Genomic DNA, 20,088 nt, shown 5'->3' with positions numbered 1-20,088 from the left:
TGGTAGGATGAATTATCAATTATTGCATGAAAATAATTTTAGAAGCATAAAAAGGTATCTTACAATCTAAAAAGGCAGAAAAATATGTTTTAGCCTTAGGTGCATTTTTTTAAAGTTACCTTCTGTGACCTACTGGGGTACAATCCAGATCAGTGGGGGGCTGTGTCACCCCTGCCCTGTAATCTGGGGCACTTTGCAGTACCTTGCTGCTGTAGACTCCAACATCAGCTCACAAACAGCCACTAACATGCAGGTCAGTCCCAGATGTCCTTGTGTAACTGCAGTGTGCTAGTCCCACATTGGCTCGCACCAGTCTCGGTTATACCGCAGAGTGATCCCAACACAGTCCCACTCCTGGACTTTCCCTCAGAAAGTCTTGTACTGCCCAGCCCCTTCCTGGATAGTCTAAATATATTTAGTCCGTCATTCCTTTAAGGTAATAATATAACATCTTATTACCTTAAATGAAATTACCCAGACACTTCAACTTAACCACACTGGATTAAATAAAACCAGTTTATTAACTACAGAGAGATAGGTTTTAAGTGAGTACAAGTAATGATGCATGAATATCAGAAATGGTTACAGAAAAATAAAGATAAAATGCTTTCTAGTACCTAATTTAACAAACTATATTAGATTCAAGCATATGACCACATGCTTCCAGAATTACTCACTAAACTCTTCAGGTCAGGACCCCTCCCTCCAGAGTGCAATAGTTGTTTCCTTTGTCTTCTCAGGTGCAGAGAATGTGATGAGTGATAGAGATAGGGGTGCTTGAAATATCTGCCCCTCCTTTTTTATAGTTTCAGTCCCCCTCTTGAACAGGGCTGGCTCTAGGTTTTTGCCACCCCAAGCAAAAAAAGTTTGGCTGCCCCCCGTCCCAGCCCTGGGCTCCCCCCTGCTCCCACCTGCTACCCCAGCCCTGGGCTCTCCCCCCACAAGCCCCCTGCCGCCCCAGCGCTGGGCTTCCCCCTTCCCCCCCATCAGTGCCCTCCCCCTACCCCCCTGCTGCCCCAGCCCTGGGTCTCCTGCCTTCCCCTGCACCAGTGCTCCCACACACACCTCCTGCTGCCCCAGCCCTGGGCTCCCCCCTCCCACCTGCACCCTCCTTCCGCCGCAGCCCTGGGTCACTGGTAACTTGCTCCCAGGGTGGGTCTTTCAGCAGGAATTTTGGATGTGCACAAAACAGACAGGATTGGTTCCCATATGGTTACAGAGCTGCAGTAAAGTGGAACAATTTTCAGCTTGTGTGATTGGAGGATATCTGGATGCATATTATAAGACTATCCTCCATAAATAAGGAAAAGTTGAGGTGCCTTTATTATTCTTTTGTTCCACTCTTTCTTTCTATGGGGAATTTGCCAATGCAATATCACTGTCTTCCTTTTAAACAAAACAAAACAAAAAGGCAATGGCTGTTGAAAATAGCAATTCCAGTCCTAATAACCACTGGGAAGCATTTCTTGCTCAATTTTATCCTACTTTTTCTACAAGTTACAGTGGATCAGTATATTTGATTTGGGAGAAATGAAGTAACAGCTGCCCAAACTGATCTTGAGCACTCCTGAATTTTGAGGTGTTAAAATCTGGAAGGCAGGTGCTGGCTGTGTGTGTGGGGGGGCTGTGGGCTCTGCAGGGGAGCACAGCAGCATGTATGCAGCAGCGTGTCTGGTGCGCGGAGCCAGACACGCTGGTCTGAGTGGCACGGTAAGGGGGTTGGGGGTTTGGAGAAGGGGTAGAGGGTTCTGGGGGGGGTAGTCAAGGGACAGGGAGGAGGGGGGGTTGGTTGGGGTGGAGGTTCGGGGGGCAGTCAGGAGCAGGGAGAAGGGGGGGTTAGATGGGTCAGGGGTTTGGGGGGGCAGTCAAGGGACAGGCAGTGGTTGGATAGGCATAGGAGTCCCAGGGGTTTGTCAGAGGACAGGTAGGGGGTGGGGTCCTAGGGGGAAAGTTGGGGGGGTCTCAGGAGCGGGCAGTTGGGGACAAGGAGAAGGGAGGCTTAGATAGGGGGTGGGGTCCCAAGGGGCAGTTAGGGGCTGGGGTCCCAGGAGGGGGCAATCAGGGGACAAGGAGCAGAGGTGCTTAGATAGGGGGTGGGGTTCTGGGGGGGCAGTTAGGGGCAGGGGTCCCGGGAGGGGGCAATCAGGGGACAAGGAGCGGGGTGAGTGTGTGGATGGGCTGGGGTTTCTGTGGGGGGCAGTCAGAGGGAGTGGATGGTGGCAGGGTGGGGCTACCCTCCCTCCCCATGGAGTGTCCCATTTTTTGAATGTTAAAATATGGTATCCCTACCATCCACAGTGCAACTCTCCGCTCACAGCATGCTGCCTCATGAGGTCCCCCGCCTTCCTTTCCAGTTGGTAGTGGCCAAGGGAATGCTGGGAAATGTAGTTCTTTCCCTGCTCCAGGGCTGGCTCTATAGGCAGGGAGCTAATCAAGGAACTACGGCTCCCAGAGCCCCCTGTTGGTTCTCAGCTCCCATGCTGGATCCCTGCCGCCCCTGCAAATGGACTGCCCCAAGCAGGTGCTTGCTTTGATAGTGCCTAGAGCCACCCCTGCTCTTGAAAAAGACTTCCAGCTGATAACCAGGAGACAAAAAGTCCCTGTGGAAGGATGTTTCCTGCTGTTTTTTCACCTCTTTGAGCTTCCTTTGTTTTCCCTTCCTGCTTAATGACTCTGTTTAGTGTTTAAATGCAAATTAAGGCAAGCACACATTCCTTTGTTTAGGACAGACCTGTTTGCCTACTTCTCCCTGGGCAGGGCTGTGGGGTTTGGAACATGTGTTACTAACATCATACAGGGGAATCCTATAAATTCATATATAATGTTGCCACATATATTTTATCAGGTAGTACTGACCAGAAAATTATGAGTTTTCAAATGATACCATACAAAAAAATAAATTAGAATAGCGTGTAGACTGTGAATACAGGGTTATATTCTATCACAACTTCCTTTTTCAAATAGTTTACCATAATTATCTACCACATAGCACAGGGGTCGGCAACCTTTCAGAAGTGGTGTGCCGAGTCTTCATTTATTCACTCTAATTTAAGGTCTTGCATGCCACAGTAATACATTTTAATGTTTTTAGAAGGTCTCTTTCTATAAGTCTATAATATATAACTAAACTATTGTTGTATGTAAAGTAAATAAGGTTTTTAAAATGTTTAAGAAGCTTCATTTAAAATTAAATTAAAATGCAGGCCCCCCCCAGACCAGTGGTCAGGACCCGGGCAGTGTGAGTGCCACTGAAAATCAGCTCATGTGCCGCCTTCGCCACCCTTGCCATAGGTTGCCTACCCCTGTCATAGCATAACAATTGAACCACCTCCAAGATAAAGAGAATTAAACCAAGGAGATATAAACTTTAGGATTAAAAATGTCTGGCATAAATGCAATACATGAAGAAAATATTTCCCTAACTTTAGTGTTATTTAATTTAACAGAAGATTCATAACATTCCAGTTTTTAATGTATCAGTGTTAATAAAAGTAAGAAATTGTGTGTGAGCGCATGTCCTGAAGAAAGACTTAATAAATGCAGAAGTTCAAGTGTACTTTTATTTCACCTCTTGTGCAGTTTCAGAATACAGCTACTTCAGAGAAGAAATTACAGTATGTGTAATTTTTTCTGTGCAATCACTGCCCATTATGTATATGAATTAATTTTTCTTCTTTGTTCTATTTCCTGGTTCCTCAGTATTCCTCACAGTAATATGCAGTGGCTGTGGCCGTTGGTCTGTCAGAAGGGTTGTCTGGTCAATACTTTCCTTATTATAGCTACTTGCTTTTGTTTATAAAGCACTGCAGACATACTATAGCTGCTACTCCTCCTCCAGTTTCTTCTGCACTTGAGCAACCATTTTCAGAAGTATCAGAGGGGTAGCCGTCTTAGTCTGGATCTGTAAAAAGCAACAAAGAGTCCTGTGGCACCTTATAGACTAACAGACGTATTGGAGCATAAGCTTTCGAGGGTGAATACCCACTTCGTCAGACGCATGCGTCTGATAGTCTATAAGTTGCCACAGGACTATGTTGCATTTTCAGAAGAAGTTCTTTTGAGATCAAGCAAATAGAAACAGCAGCTCTAGTTCCTGCATTTGTCAATGGTGGTCTCTTGTGGCTTTGCAACTTTATTATATTTTAAAAAAATGTAGTAGCTACAACCTTAAATTTAAAAAAAAAAGGCCTATCAGTAATTGTTCTTAAATAGCAAAAACAGCTTAAAATACATCAGAGCAAATCATTATTCTTTGAGTAAGTTAAGTTCATGTGGACTGAGGAATACACTGTGACTGATTAAAATTAGCTTATTAATACTCAATAAACAAATTAATGGTGGCTTTCCTTGAAATAACTACGTAAAGGTGTATGCTTAAGAAAGTAAAACAAGGAAGATCAAACATAAACAGGTGCCAAGGACAAGGCAGATTTTAAGTAATTTATGATGGTCCTGACACTTGGGTCTACTTTGAAGATAATGATCCACAGAATCAGCAAATGCAAATTTTTTTGGGCGGTAACCTAGCTGATTACATGCCTTGTCTATTCGGAATGTGTGAGTTACAGTGATGTTCCACACCTAAAAAGCAAAACAACAATTAATAGTGCTTCAAATATAGAATTAATTTAGGTGCCACTAGTAGAACAGATATATAAATTAATTGGTGGGGTGATTGAGCTGACAAAAGACACAGCAACAGAAAGTACAGTGCATTCAACCAGATAGAATCTTTATAAATACAAACCAAAACAGAATTGCCATAATCTAGTGCAGTCTGGGTATGCCTTCCTCCAGTTCTGCCATATGCCTTTGGCTGGGGGAACCAGGAGTGTGTGGCACAGAACTGCTATGCCATTTCTACATCACCTGGGGATCCCTCTATGCTAAGCTACTTCAGCCAGCTTGCTATCCCCTGTGTGTCACTGGAGCTAGAAGTTGGTGCAAAGTGAATGTAAAATGCCAGCAAATCAGAACTGTAGCAGTTTACACTCACTTTACATAGGTTTAAGAGTGCAAAGTAGTGGAAAATCAGGCTACTAGTTTCTTTCCACAGAGCAATACCACATTGATCCACTAGATGACACTATTATAAAACATGCCCCCACACCTAACAGAGTCCCTCTCTTATTTTAATAAGTATCAGCCCTCTCCAGCCTGTGAATAATATTGATGTTTAATTGTTTCTATTCTTGAATCACTTTCTAAGGGGTTTATAAATCAGTCATTAATTCTGTCGAGTGAAATGTCTCTCTTAAAAATAGAATAAAATTTTAAACAGATTTAACATCAAAAGGCCAAATCCTGCTTAATTTGCTCATAGTCCCACTTAAGTCACGAGAGCAAATTAAACAGGATTTGGGCATATCTTTTAGAAAAAACATCCAATATTGATTTAAAAATGGTCAGTGATGGAGTATCCATCTCCAACTGTTGGTAGGTTGTTCCAGTGATTGGAACCTCCATACTGCTCTCATAATCCCCTGCTCTCTGGCAACATTTACACGGGCTAAAAAACTGGGAATAATACAGTGGTGAATCAGGCTCAATCTCCCTCAACAGTCTGTGCATAACTTCAGATGATATTATGTGGACATACTTATAGGAAAATAAGTGTTTAATTAGAATGGCTTCATTGTGATATTTTATAAAATTTAAAATAGCTATCATACTAACATTTGAAAAATCAATCATAAACCCTGAGCCCTATGAGTGGGTGGGGGTGGGTGCATCTTTGCCTCTATATATTGCATAATATATAGTAATTTAAAAGATAGACATTTATCTTGCGTCATTCTTAGTATCATTAATGTTTTGGGGTATGTACTGATTCATGCTGTGCTTACTGGGTGTGTTGAGATAAGGCAGTAAAGCAGGTCACATTCCAGTGCATTTTGACACTGACACAGATTGAAACTGACCTACCCAGAATGAATCTTGATGAAAGGTGCTTCAGCTCATCTTTTTTTTTTAAACTGTCATTACCCAAAAAAGGCAGTTAAAGGCAAAAATTATATATGGGCTTTAAATAACCAAGATTTTCTTTTTTTTAAAAACCTGATATCCTGTTGAAGTCACTCACATTGCCCAAGTATTGAAAAGATCTCAGGATAGTGCTGCATGTTACATGCTGCAAAACTCCACATTACAAAACGGCGGCCAAATTCTGCCCTTGGCTTCTATTGCGTAAATGAAAACCTCCTCTTGCTTCCAAGATCAGGTCAACACTATGGGGGAAAAGTCAATCTAAACTACGCAATTTGAGTTACATTAGTAGCGCAACTCAAGTCGACGTAGCTTAGATCTACTTACTGTGGGGTCCACACTGCACTATGTCTATGGGAGAACAATCTGTGGTCGATTTAATGGGTCTTCACTAGACCCACTAAATGTGTGATCACCAACTGGTTGATCATAATCAACTGGTTGATCCTAGAGGATCTCCCAGTCGATTGAGATCTCTGGCGGGGCTGCCACTAACACAGGCTCCCTGCCGGCCCTGGCCCCACACTGCTCCTGGAAGTGGCCAGTGCAGCTCAGGGGGGGGGGGGGGGAGGCAGGGGTCTCCCTCCATGCATTGCTCCTGCCTGCCTGCACCACCCCCACAGCTCCCATTGATCAGGAATGGGTAGCTGTGGCCAATGGGAGCAGTGGGGGCAATGCTTGCAGAGAGGGGCAGCGTGCAGGGCCACGTGCCGGCTGCCCCACCCCAGGGGCCACAGGGGTGCATTGGCCCCTTCTGGGAGTGGTGTGGGGCTGGGGCAGGCAGGGAGCCTGCCTTATTGACAGCCATGGGAAATTTCAAATTTTCAACTTTTTGTTCTGATTTGGGGAAAAAAAATCCAACAAAGTGTCAGAATTTCTCTTGGAATGGAAATTGTGAGTTTTGACCAGCTCTAAGTTATGGTATCTGCTGTGGATATAGTCTCTGTACCTTGCCTGTCCCTTTCCTACTGCTAGGGACTCCTGGGTTGCAGCTGCCTCTAGAACCTCCCTTTAACATGCAGTTCCATAACAGGAAGTGGCTCACTGGACATAATACAGCCTGTGGTCCGTTTTATCTCTTATGCGGATTCCCTGCTGGTTGCATGAGGGATGATGCACTTGGCTCTCCTGTACTCCCTGACATGCCCCCTCTGGCCCATCTACTCTCAAAGTAGGAAAACAGTATGGAGGGCCTTCTTGGGAGGGGGCTGAAATGGGGTAGAAAAATGGTGTTACAGAGGTGACAGACTCTCTCTGCTCCTGCATGGAAAAGTGGGGATCTATATGCAGAGAATCCCCTCCACACATGCATCCAGAGGAGATGTTCCCCACCATTGAGAACTTTAGCCAGAGACTTTATAAAGATGAATATGTATGCATTTATATTTTTACCTCATTTCTGGTCAGGAAAGGTGTAAAGTTAAAAACTGGTTTCAATGCCAGGTGCAGGCATTCCATCACTGTGGCTGTGGACAGAAAGTTGCTAAAATGAGATAACAATAGTAAAGTGAGCATAACATAAGGCTTGTCTTTGCTGCCAAAAAAGCCATGTTTTTTTACCTGGGGGTAACTAATGTGCATGAGTTCTCAAGAGATTAAAAACACAAGTGAAGACAAGGTACTTTAGTTTTACCATGAAGTAAACTCGTTGAGGTCAACCCAATGTGGGGTATAGGATCACCTTAGTGAGTCTAACTAAAGCACCTTGTCTTCATTGTGTTTTTACCACAGGATAGCTCACGTATATTAGTTACCCTGAAGTAAAAAACCTAGCTTTTTTAGCAGTGAAGACAAGCCCATGGTGATGACAGGTGTCGTGGACTAGATCCTGTGTTTGTTGCACAGCCACTGTCTACAGAGGGTGCTTTGGGTTTGCTACAGAAACAGGATGCAAGGTTTTGAAAACAGCATATAATTTACAGAATATTTGATGAACCCAAAGAGATCTTATCTCCTTTTGTAGAGAAGTACTTATTATACATTTACAGGTACACCTCTACCCTGATATAACGCTGTCCTCGGGAGCCAAAAAAAATCTTACTGCGTTATAGGTGAAACCGCATTATATCAAACTTGCTTTGATCTGCCAGAGTGTGTGCAGCCCCCCACATCTCCAGAGCACTGCTTTACTGCATTATATCTGAATTCATGTTATATTGGGTTGCATTATATCAGGGTAGAGGTGTATTACATAATTCCAGCTAGTACAATTGCACAATTATTGTAGGAATTGCACAAGTTTAAATCTGTATATTCCTTTTACAGAACTGCTGTGCAGATTATCTGTGACAGTGGAAATAAAAGAGGACATGCAAAATAAAATAGCATAATAATCTAATACTTGTTTTACAATTTTTACCTGCTATATAAATGAGGAAAGCAGGAATACATATCCATGGCTCGCTGTAACCTAATTTTTCAAACTGGGAGGGATTTAAAATAAAAGAGAATAAGAACAAAGTATTGGGTCAGTGCAGCAAGAATATGCAGAAATAATTACCGACAAATTATAAATCTGAACTTTTTTCCCAATTCAGCTATTACTATTTTAAAAAAGTTTTTCAGTTGAATATCCCTATGCCTGCCAACACAATTAGATGACATAGGCAGAGATATCTATTTTAAAACAATAGAGGACATGAGAGGAGTGCATTTTTTATATCTTGAGTACAGTCCTGAAGTTTATTGCATTGATGTTCACGGGAGTTTTGTCTGTGCTTGCACTACAGGGTGTGGCCTTTAGTGGAGGTTTAAAAGCCTAGCTTGCTAATTATGAACATATCCTGATGTTTCTGTTTTATGTTTACAATAAAATTTAAGGGCATGAGTTTCCATGGCCTTGCATCTTGAGGAGCCATTTACAACAGAGCAGTCTCTATCATAGTGCTACCAAATAAAAATGGTAACATTTTACATGCACTTTGGACAACTTTGCACAGTGATAAATGACTACACAAGATAGTGAAGAATCAGGATTTATAGCTTTTTAATTAAATTAGCTCATAACAATAAAGGGCCTGACTCTGCATTCCTGTACATCTAAAACTCCTATTGAAGCCAATGGGAGTTTGTCTTTATGAGCTATAATTTTGCTAAAATCTGTGAGAATTAGGGTGACCAGACAGCAAATGTGAAAAATCGGGACAGGGGTTGGGGGTAATAGGAGCCTATATAAGAAAAAGACTCAAAAATCAGGACTGTCCCTATAAAATTGAGACACCTGGTCACCCTAGTGAGAATACAGGATTGGATTCTGATCTGATAAATAGAAATGTAGAACTGGAAGGGACCTCGATAGGTCATCTAGTCCAGTCCATCCCTGGCACTGAGGCAGGAAAGTGTTGTCTAGATCAGAGGTGGGCAAACTACGTCCCGTGGGCCATATCTGGCCTGCAGGGCCATCCTGCCTGGCCCCTGAGCTTCCGGCCAGCCCTGGGCCCTCCCCTGCTGTCCTCCGCCCCCGCAGCCTCAGCTCGCTGTGCCAGCAACGTGGCAGTGTGGCTGGCTCCAGCCAGGCGGCACAGCTCAGGGGCAGATTTTCCAGTGAACACAGGGTGCCCTGGCACAGGACCCCCCCCCAACAACAGGGAGCCCCAGGGCTGGGCACTCGGACAGCTTAGCACTGGTGCACCCCCCGTGGGGGAGAGGGGCTGCACTGTGGGGGCAGGGGAGCAGGCGGGTGATGCAGGTGGCAGGAGCATGGGGAATTCGTCCAGAGGATTCAGGCTGGAGAGAAGCGGTGCTTTGAAGGGGAAACCGCCGCTTCTCTCCAGCTGCCCAGCTGCCCCTGCTCCTCCTGAGGGGTGTATGGATAGGGGGTGAGGTACCGGGGGGGGGCGGTTAGGGGCAGGGGGTCCCGGGAGGGGGCAGTCAAGGGATGGGGTGGGGTTGGATGGTCCGGGGGTTCTGAGAGGGGCAGTAAGTGGGAGGGGGCGGATGGGGGGAGGGGGCAGGCTGTTTGGGGAGGCACAGCCTTCCCTACCCAGGTCTCCATACCTTTTTGCAACCCTGATGTGGCCCTCGGGCCAAAAAGTTTGCCTACGCCGGTCTAGACCATCTCTGAGAGGTGTTTGTCTAACCTGTTCTTAAAAATCTCCAATGATGGAGATTCCACAGCCTCCCTAGGTAATTTGCTCTAGTCCTTAACTACCCTGACAGCTAGGAAGATTTTTCTAATGTCTAACCTAAACCTTCCTTGCTGCAATTTAGTCCCATTACTTCTTGTCCTGTCCTCAGTGGTTAATGAGAACAATTTATCACCCTTTTCTTTATAACAACCTTTTATATACTTGAAGATTGTTATGTTTCCCCTCAATCTTCTCTTCTCCAGACAACAAATCCAGTTTTTAAAATCTTTCCTCAGAGGTCATGCTTTCTAGATCTTTAATCATTTTGTTGCTTTCCTCTGGACTTTTTTCACATCTTTCCTGAAGTGTAGTGCCCGGGACTGGACACACTACTTCAGTTGAGGCCTTTATCAGTGCTGAGTAGAGTGGAAGAATTACTTCTTGTGTACAACACTCCTGCATTATAATACATCCCAGAATGATGTACGCTTTTTTGCAAGAGTATTATATTATTGACTCATTTAGTTTGTGATCCACTATAATCCCCAGATCCTTTTCTACAGTTCTCCTCCCTTGGCAGTCATCTCCTATTTTGTATTTGTGAAACTGATTATTCCTTCCTAAGTGGAGTACTTTGCGTTTGTCCTTACTGAATTTCACCCTGTTTAAATCAGACCATTTCTCTAGTTTGTCAAGTTCATTTTGAACCCAAATCCTGTTCTCCAAAACATTTTCAGCCCCTCCCAGCTTGATATCATATGCAAAATGTCTAAGTATACTCTCTCTGCCATTTTCCAACTTATTTATAAAGATATTGAATAGAACCAACCCAGGACAGATTCCTGTGGGACCCTCTCAGTATATCCTTCCAGATCGATTGTGAACCATTGATAATTGCTCTCTGAGTATGCTTTTCCAGCCAGTTGCACATCCACCTTATAGAAGGTTCATCTGGGCTAGCAATACTCAGACAGAGGCTTGTGAGCTGCAAGTGGCTCTTTAATGTATCCCTGCAGCTCTTTGCAGCACATGATATTAAAACACTGTGTGATTTATTAACCAAACTAAGTTAGTAACCAATCAAGATGTTTTTACTATGTTATTAACCAATTGTAGTTGGTAAAATAATACTTGGTCAGTCAATTTTGCTGCAAGAACATTTTATATATATATATATATATATATATATATATACATATATATACATATATATACATACACACACACACACACACACACACCCCTAATGAATTCACACAATTGTGGCTCTTTGAGGTAATGATCACTAATTTGGCTCCTGAGTCACTGAGGTCTGAGTATCACTGGTCTAGGATATATTTATCCAGTTTGCTTATTAGATTGTCACGTGAAACAGTATCAAAAGCCTTACTAAAGTTGAAATGTATCAAATATATAAATATTTCTTAAATATATCAAAGTTTTAAGTTTTGCTTCTTCAGGTAATTACTGTGGTATTGGCTTCATTTAGCTTATACGTTCTTTCTAGATTAGTTATATGCTCAAGTCCCATACAGTGTATTAGAACTAAACATGTGTATAGTACATACTAACGGAATTATCCATTCAGAAAAGACGACTTTCTCGCCGTCATGTATGTAATACGCCTGACCACTCTGTTAAAGAGGCAGAGAAAAGGCAGATTAGAAACAGAATACTGTGCATGGACTGACATTTTCTTTGTATCTTTTAAGACTATCATTTTGTAAATAACAGCAACATAATTAAAAGGAAACAGATACAAATACACACAAATCAACAAGCAACCTCCATTGGAACTAATTCTGATCCTCATGTAAGCTTCACACATCTGTAAATTCACTTAAGTTACTGGAGTTATTCATGATTTATTACACTGATATATAAAAAAGAGCAGAGTCAGGTTCATTATTTTTAGGACTTCTACTACAATGAATACTATCAACATAGTTGTCATAGCACTGAGGTTTTCCTTTATATTTTTGTAGGGGCCAAAATCACACTAGACATGATGAATTCACCAGAGTTGGCAATACTGACATGTTAGTTAACACAACTTCTCGATTTCATGTTATCTTTGGCGCTTCTTCCTGCTTTAAAAACAATGGCATGTTTTTTAATGATTTTACCTATGTATCATTTTTTATACTAGGAGCATTAGTGACACAATAATTAAGATTCCCTATGGATTTATATTAGAACTCCCTATATTCAGTTCATAACATTCTGAATATTTCATTCAGTGAGATGAAATTTGCCAGATGTCATCTCAGAATAAAGGCATTTTTTTTAAAGTTTGAAACAAATACACTTCTGCTGTTCTCAATTAATAAGAGTAAAACATACATTTTCCCCATACGTGATGTGGTTTGCAGATCCTACTCTATACCAGAGCAAGGCCTGGGTTAGTGAAGCCCCATCCCTCAACAGCTGCAGGGCATGCTCCAGTTTAAATGGGCACTGGTAGACCAGGAGAAGGAGTTCCAGGCTGTATTAGGAAGTGACACTGATGCCTGGAGCTGTGGGATGGGTGACTACAGAATTGGTATGGCCACGTGGGAAGCAGTGATCCATATGCCTCTCCTGTTTGGAGTTGGGAATTCACAAGAGGCCCCAAAGAATTGGACATTGTCCACTCTGGCAGACTAAGCTGCCCCCCTGGCAGTATCCCCACACTCTGGGTCTCCCCACCCAGGGGAACCCCCACCCCCTAACTCCACCTTGCCTCAGTGTAAGGCTACTGCCAGTCACCATCTAGCCTCACTCCCTGGGGCAGACTGCAGTATATGCCACTCATCACAGGCAAGGTTGGGTTGGACCTGCTGCCTCTCTCTATAGCTGGGCTGCCCCTCTGCAGCCCCGGTACTGGTCTTAGGCCCTCAGCTAGGCCTGCAGCCTGGGGGTTTTCCAGACTGGAGCTCCCCAGCTCCTCTAGCCTTCCCCCAGCCCTGCTCCACTCCCAGTACCCTGCACAGTTCCCTAGCAGCCAGGCCCTTCTCCTGAGCTTCTGACTGCCCCGGCCTTCTTATAAGGCCCGGTTAGTCTGTTTGGTGTGTGGCCCCAGCTGCAGCCACTTCCCCCAATCAGCCGGGGTTTTGCTCCCTTCCCCAGCCCCAGCCCTCTACAGGGCTTTTTCAACCCCTTCAGGGCTGGAGTGGGTGCTCACCCCGCTACAGGCCCCATCATTGCTACAGTAGCTGCCTGAATAACTTCCCCAAAACTGAGTCCCCAAGCCTTCCCTTGGTGGCAAGAAACTCTCCATCCCTCTGGTTGCACCACTTGCATCATCACTTCCAAAAACTTGGGGAGGTTTGAAGGGTTGATGTCTATAGCCTCCCTCACTTATAGGGTGACCAGATGTCCCAATTTTATAGGTACAGTCCTGATTTTTGGGTCTTTTTATTATATAGGCTCCTATATACCCCCCACCCTGTCCTGATTTTTCACACTTGCTGTCTGGTCACCCTACTCACTTAAGGGGTGGCCACTGTCACTGTTGGGATTTCTGCCTCTCCTTGGAGGAGAGGGTAGAGGGCAATAGAACAGGGGTTTTCTGGGACTGGGCCTTAACTTACTGGGGGTGAGAATAAAACAACCCCCCCCCAGAAGAGGGGGAGCCTAGAGGAGCTACTGATCTTCCCTTAACCATAGGCCCAGGGCAGGGAATACTCCAAAGAGCCAGGAGGATTCATATTGGGTGGCTGCGGCTATTTCTACAGTAGCTCAGCTGCTGAACTGAGTCAGAAGGAGAGGTGCAATCTATGAGCCTGACTGATGCTGGAGCTGCCAGGCAGTGTGAGTGCAGCTGCTGCAGCAACATTGTCAGGTGTGTAATGGTTTATGCTCTTAATATTTTTGTCACAACTATAAAGGATAGAAATTTAAGTAAAAATATTCAGAAGTGTTCACTAATTTTGAATATCCATGTTTTTGTGAATGCTGAGCATGTACAAATTAGGCCCAAAAGGTTTCAGATTGGTCAATTAAAAATGTACACATCTAGAATCAAAGCCTGCTTTTGGGAAAAAAATAAATAAAAACTTTGATTCTAGATAATTTGATGATTGCCATATTCACTTGGGGAAGATTCCTACCTCAACCTGGACAGGCAGGAAACCCTACCCCATTGCAAAGCTAGCTTACAAGAAGAAAAAGATATGACACAAAAATATTAACAAGATGAATGTGAGTTGCATTTACAAAGATGACATTTTGCATGTGGAACTGTACAGTTTGCACATGCAGTACTTTTGAGAATTTAGCAGATTGACTTTTAGACACAGAGTTTGATCTAAAAGCCACAGAAAATGACCCATATTTTAAATTGTTTACTTACCGCTATATAACCCTTCTCAGGGGTGAGAGCTTCAGCAGCTAAGAGATGAGCTTGTACAAGATTTGCTACATGAACCCAGTTCATCTGAGTTGTGGAATTTCCAAATTTGAAGTTAAATAGCCCCCTTTCGATATTCTTCTGTGGAAACAGGCAGCATATGCAAAAGACTGAAAAACTAAAAGCAATTTTTTTAAGTACCTGATTTAAGCAGAGTCAGAATGAGCTCTCCCCTGACATCTGGTGGTGAGCTGTGGAAAAGGACTTCAGGGGCTGATCTCGTTTGCATGGGCACACCCACCCTGCCTAGCATGATGGACTGCTTGCCCAAATGGTCACTTTGGCTGCTGTGGGATCCCCAGTCTCATTGTTATTGGTGCGGGAGTAATAAAGGTTGTTATCCTGGTTATGTGAATCAAGGACAGTAGAACTGTACCTGGCATTTTATGATGGAGGGACTCACCCTCAACTAAGTACCACTCACTAGGCAAGGGATATGGGTTCCAGAACTCAGTGAATTGAGAAAAAGGCAGGCTAGAGATAGGTGTACTTGGTAGTGTGGGTGTCTTGTGAGAACCCCAAACACCACTTTTATTCCTTCTCTCTCTCCCCACTGTATAATAACAGAGCTATTAGGAGTCTTGTTACATCCTGCACAGCTGAAATCACTGATACTTAGGTCTAAACATTAGACCTACATTAGGTTAAAGCACTGAGGTTGCCCTACTACCAGCTGAAGTTACTAAGAGCTGTGTTAAATGGTGGGGATGAAGACAAGTTGGTGAGTGGCTAGTGGAGTGGATGGCTGGCAGAGCAGATAGCAGGGTGGCTGGAGGTGAAGACTGCAGTAGAGCCCCATGGAGAGGTGTGGCAATTGGCTATCAATGCGAGCATGTAAGATGCCCCCCATACCTTCCCCCACTTCCACCCAGGCTGGGAGGTAAACTCTGCAGAGGAACTTCTGAACTCTGGGGGATGCACTGACCAAGATCAGAAACTGTGGGTGGGGCGACTGTTGGGTTGCTGAACTTAAGACCCTGAGGGGAAAAGGACCTGCCAAACTTACTTGGGGGTGGATCTTTTGCTCATGGTTTGTGTTATGAATCCTGTTTGTGGTGTTTCCCCAACATAATGCTGCATTGTTTCCCTCCTTTATTAAAGACTTTTGCTACACTCAGATTCCGTGCTTGTGAGAGGGGAAGTATTACCTCTTAGAGGTGCCCGGGGGGTGATAAGTAATTGTCCCAGGTCACTGGGCTCAAGACGGTTTTGCATTGTGTTATTGAAACGGAAGCCCTAGATATTGAACCCGGCCCTTGTTGCTGCCAACTCTGATAGGCAGATGGGTTACACTTAGATGCTGGAAACCTGCCAAACAAACTGTGGGGCCACTGGATGATCGAGGCTCTAAAGGAGCACTTGAGGAAGACAAGGCCATTGTGAAGAAGCTAAACAAATTCTTTGCATCAGTCTTCACTGCAGAGGATGTGAGGGAGATTCCCACACCTGAGCCATTCTTTTTAGATAACAAATCTGAGGAATTGTCCCAGATTGGGGTGTCAATAGAGGAGGTTTTGGAACAAATTGATAAATTAAACAGTAATAAATCATCAGGACCAGATGGTAATTCATCCAAGAGTTCTGAAGGAATTCAAATAGTTCTGCAGTATCATAATTGTGGCATATAACCTATCACTTAAATCACCTTCCATACCAGATGACAGACAGCTAGCTAATGTGACAGTAATTTTTTAAAAAGGATCAGAGGCAATCCTGACAATTATAGACCAGTAAGGCTAACTTCAGTATCAGGAAAAATTGGTTGAAACTATGTTAAAGAACAGAATTATAAGACATATAAATAAACACGATTTGTTGGGGAAGATTCAACATGGCTTTTGATTGGGAAATCATGCCTAACTAATCTATTAGAGTTCTCTGAGGGGATCAACAAACATGTGGACAAAGGTAATCCAGTGGACATAGTGTACTTAGGCTTTCAGAAAGCCTTTGACAAGGTCCCATGCCAAAGGCTCTTAAGCAAACTAAGCAGTCATAGGATAAGAGGGAAGGTCCTCTCATGGATCAGTAACTGGTTACAAGACAGGAAATAAATGGTAGGAATAAATGGTCAGTTTTCAGAATGGAGAGAGGTAAACAGTGGTGTCCCCCAGAGCTCTGTACTGGGATCAGTGCTGTTCAACCTAGTTATAAATGATTTGGGAAAAGGGGTAAAACAGTGAGGTGACAAAGTTTGCAGCTATTACAAAATTACTCTGGATACTTAAGTCCAAAGCTGACTGCAAAGAGTTACAAAGGGATCTCACAAAACTGGGTGACGGGGCAACAAAATGACAGATGAAACTAAAATGTTGGAAAATGCAAAGTAATGCACGCTGGAAAACATAATCCCAATTAGCTGTTACCACTCAAGGAGGAGATCTTAAAGTCATTTCAGATAGTTCTCTGAAAATATCTGCTCAATGTACGTCAGCAGTCAAAAAAGATAAAGTTAGGAACCATATGAAGAGAGATTAAAGAGGCTTTTCAGCTTGAAAAAGAAGAGACTAAGGGGAGATATGATAGAGGTATATAAAATCATGAGTGATGTGGAGAAAGTGAATAAGGAAAAGTTATTTATTTGTTCCCATAATATAAGAACTAGGGGCCACCAAATTAATGGGCAGCAGGTTTAAAAGAAATAAAAGAAAGTTCTTCTTCACACAGTGCACAGTCAACCTGTGGAACTCCTTGCCTGAGGAGGTTTTGAAGGCTAGGACTATAACAGGGTTTAAAAGAGAACTGGATACATTCATGGAGGTGAAGTCCATTAATGGCTATTAGTCACGATGGGTAAGGAATGGTGTCCCTAGCCTCTGTTTGTTTGTCAGAGGGTGGAGATGGATGGCAGGAGAGAGATCACTTGATCATTATCTGTTAGGTTCTCTCCCTCTGGGGCACCTGGCATTGGCCACTGTCAGTAGACAGGATACTGGGCTGGATGGACCTTTGGTCTGACCCAGTACGGCCATTCTTATGTTCTTATGGATAGATGATAAAACAGAATATATCATAATGTCACTATATAAATCCATGATACACCTAATACCTTGAATACTGTGTGCAGTTCTGGTCACTCGATCTCAAAAAGATATATTAGAAATGGGAAAGGTACAATGAAGGGCAACAAAAATTATTAGGGATCTGGCCTAGCTTCCATATGAGGAGAGATTAAAAAGCCTGGGACTTGTGATCTCTTTTCTAAGCTGAACAAGAGGGTATATGATAGAAGTGTGGAGAAAGTAAATAAGGAAATGTTATTTACTTCTTCATATAACACAAGAAGTAGGAGTCACCCAGTGAAGTTAAAAGGCAGAAGATTTAAAACAAACAAAAGGAAGTACCTTCACATAATGCAGTCAACCTGTGGAACTCATTGCCGGAGGATGTTGTGAAGGTGAAAACGATAAATTGTAGATCAAAAAGATGATATAAATCCATCAATGCTGTTAGCCAAGATGGTCAGGGATGCAACCTCATGCTCTGTGTATCCCTATGCCACTGACTGCCAGACGCTGGGACTGGACGACAGGGCATGGATCTGTGACTGAATGCACCCCTGTATTCACACCCTACACACTACTGTAATAATCTTTGTACAAAATAGGGCTTGTGAGGTATCATATGAAAACTAATAACTCACTGGTCAATAATATGGTGAAAGTATGTAGCAACATTATATGTAAACTTATGAACATGGACTGAAATTCAGACATGGCATGCTTTGTATGAAATATCACAACCATATATAATTGATGAATATGGGAGTTACAGGGTGCTACTTTTAGGTCCAATGCATCAGAGTGGTTATCAGGTAATCTGGCATGTGGCTAAACCTGTTTCTCAAAAACAAAGGACAAGGTGATGCCAACTTTGTCATCAAAGTTAATGGGCAATCACCTGTCAAGCGACCATTCTTCAGCAAAGAAGGGGGGCTGGAACAGATCAATCTACATTTTAGCAAACAACAGCATGGAATCTCTTTCACCGCAAGACTCCATGACTCCAACCTCACAGTGGGAATGAATTTTTTCTAGTGGTAACTCTCAGGAAAATGCATTTCAAAGAGTGATCAGGCTATACAAATGAGCGGCAAAAACACCCCCAGGGATCTCTCCCTATCTATCTCCCTTTCTCTTTCACCTAAGATGGCAAACAGGGGCGGCTCCAGGCACCAGCATGCCAAGCGCGTGCCAGGGGCAGCTCTACAAATTTGGCCGCCCCAAGCAGTCATGCCCGGGAGGCGCCCCCGAGCCGCGGGAGCAGCGGACCTCCCGCGGGCATGACTGCGGAGGGTCCGCTGGTCGCTCGGCTGGACCTCCCGCAGCTGCGGGCGGTTCGCTGGTCCGGCGGCTCCGGTTGAGCTGCCGCAGGCATGCCTGCGGGAGATCCAGCCGAGCCGCGGGACCAGCGAACCATCCGCAGTCATGCCTGCGGCAGGTCCGCTGCTCCCGGGACTCCGGTGGACCTCCCGCAGGCATGACTGCGGTAGGTCCGCCGGCCCAGCCTGCCGCCCCCCCGGGAAAGGGCCGCCCCAGGCGGGTGCTTGCCCCGCTGGGCTCTGGAGCCGGCCCTGGCGCGTGCTTGGGGCGGCAAGCCACGGGGGGGGGCGCTCTGCCAGTCGCCACGAGGGTGGCAGGCAGGCTGCCTTCGGCGGCATGCCTGCGGAGGGTCCGCTGGTCCCATGGCTTCGGCGGACCTCCCGCAGGCGTGCCTCCGAATCCGCGGGACCAGGGACCTCCCACAGGCAAGCCGCCAAAGGCAGCCTGCCTGCCATGCTTGGGGCAGCAAAATACCTAGAGCCGCCCCTGATGGCAAAGGAAGCAGCCAGTTGACTTTGGGAGAGATCCTGACCTGAAATTTCATCAGCCCTGAGATCAAGTCTAGTTTGTTAAATTTTAGCACTAGAAAGCATTTTATTTTTATTTCGCTTGTAACCATTTCTGACTTTAATGCCTTGTACTTGTACTCTCTTAAAACCTCTCTCTTTGTAGTTAAATAAACTTGTTTTATTCTTTAATCAAAACTAATCCAGTGTTGTCTTTAAACTGAACTGTAGGGGTAACTCCCTTTAAAGTAGAAAACTGTTGTACACTGACAGGGACAATGGACCTCCAATATGTGGACTGTCCAGGAGAGAGCTGGTCAGTGAAGAATACATGTTTTGGGGGGAATATCTGGGTCCGGGAGTGTATTGGGGTCATCCTGTAAGTGCTAACCAAGGCTTGTGGAAGCCAGAATGTGACTAGAGTGTGCTGGCAGGCTTCATCTGTACACGCTCAGGGTGTTATCTTCATGCTGGGTGAGTGGCCCAGGTGGGAGCTACAGCAGCAAAGCACTGTGAAGCACCTAAGGTTGCAGGGCAGGTGATGATACAACCCCTCACTGGTCTGGGCTGCACCCCAGAATGTGACCAGATTACTTGATAATTGCCCTGGTCTGTTAATTCCCTCTGAAGCATCTGGCATTGGCCACAGTCATAAGATAGGATACTGGGCTCGATGGACTATTGGTCTGACCATGTATGGCCGTTCTTATGTTCTTATGCATGAAATAACTGCAGGAAGGGTGTGATTTGCTAAGCAATGTGATTCATTTAATTAGCCATTCCCTAAAAATCAAATGTTTGCCTCTAAAAAAAATTAA

The 20,088-nt window shown here is 44.3% G+C and overlaps 1 protein-coding gene across 1 annotated transcript in view; it reads right to left on the bottom strand.

Annotated features, from left to right (window-relative positions):
* Positions 1-3,629: 3,629 nt before the first annotated feature.
* LOC123344488 (putative short-chain dehydrogenase/reductase family 42E member 2) overlaps positions 3,630-20,088 on the bottom strand; it is a 28,431-nt gene continuing 11,972 nt past the window's right edge. The window contains exons 7-11 of the mRNA XM_044980764.1: positions 14,386-14,523; positions 11,621-11,686; positions 8,345-8,408; positions 7,378-7,451; positions 3,630-4,581 (exon numbers count right to left, since the gene is read on the bottom strand). Coding sequence (XP_044836699.1) covers positions 4,375-4,581; positions 7,378-7,451; positions 8,345-8,408; positions 11,621-11,686; positions 14,386-14,523 — 549 coding nt within the window. The 3' untranslated portion in view covers positions 3,630-4,374. The remainder of the gene's footprint in view (positions 4,582-7,377; positions 7,452-8,344; positions 8,409-11,620; positions 11,687-14,385; positions 14,524-20,088) is intronic.

The sequence above is a fragment of the Mauremys mutica genome, chromosome 11, assembly GCF_020497125.1.
Source record: "Mauremys mutica isolate MM-2020 ecotype Southern chromosome 11, ASM2049712v1, whole genome shotgun sequence".
In the NCBI taxonomy this organism is placed as follows: domain Eukaryota; kingdom Metazoa; phylum Chordata; order Testudines; family Geoemydidae; genus Mauremys; species Mauremys mutica.
This window is presented reverse-complemented; position numbering and strand designations above follow the sequence as displayed.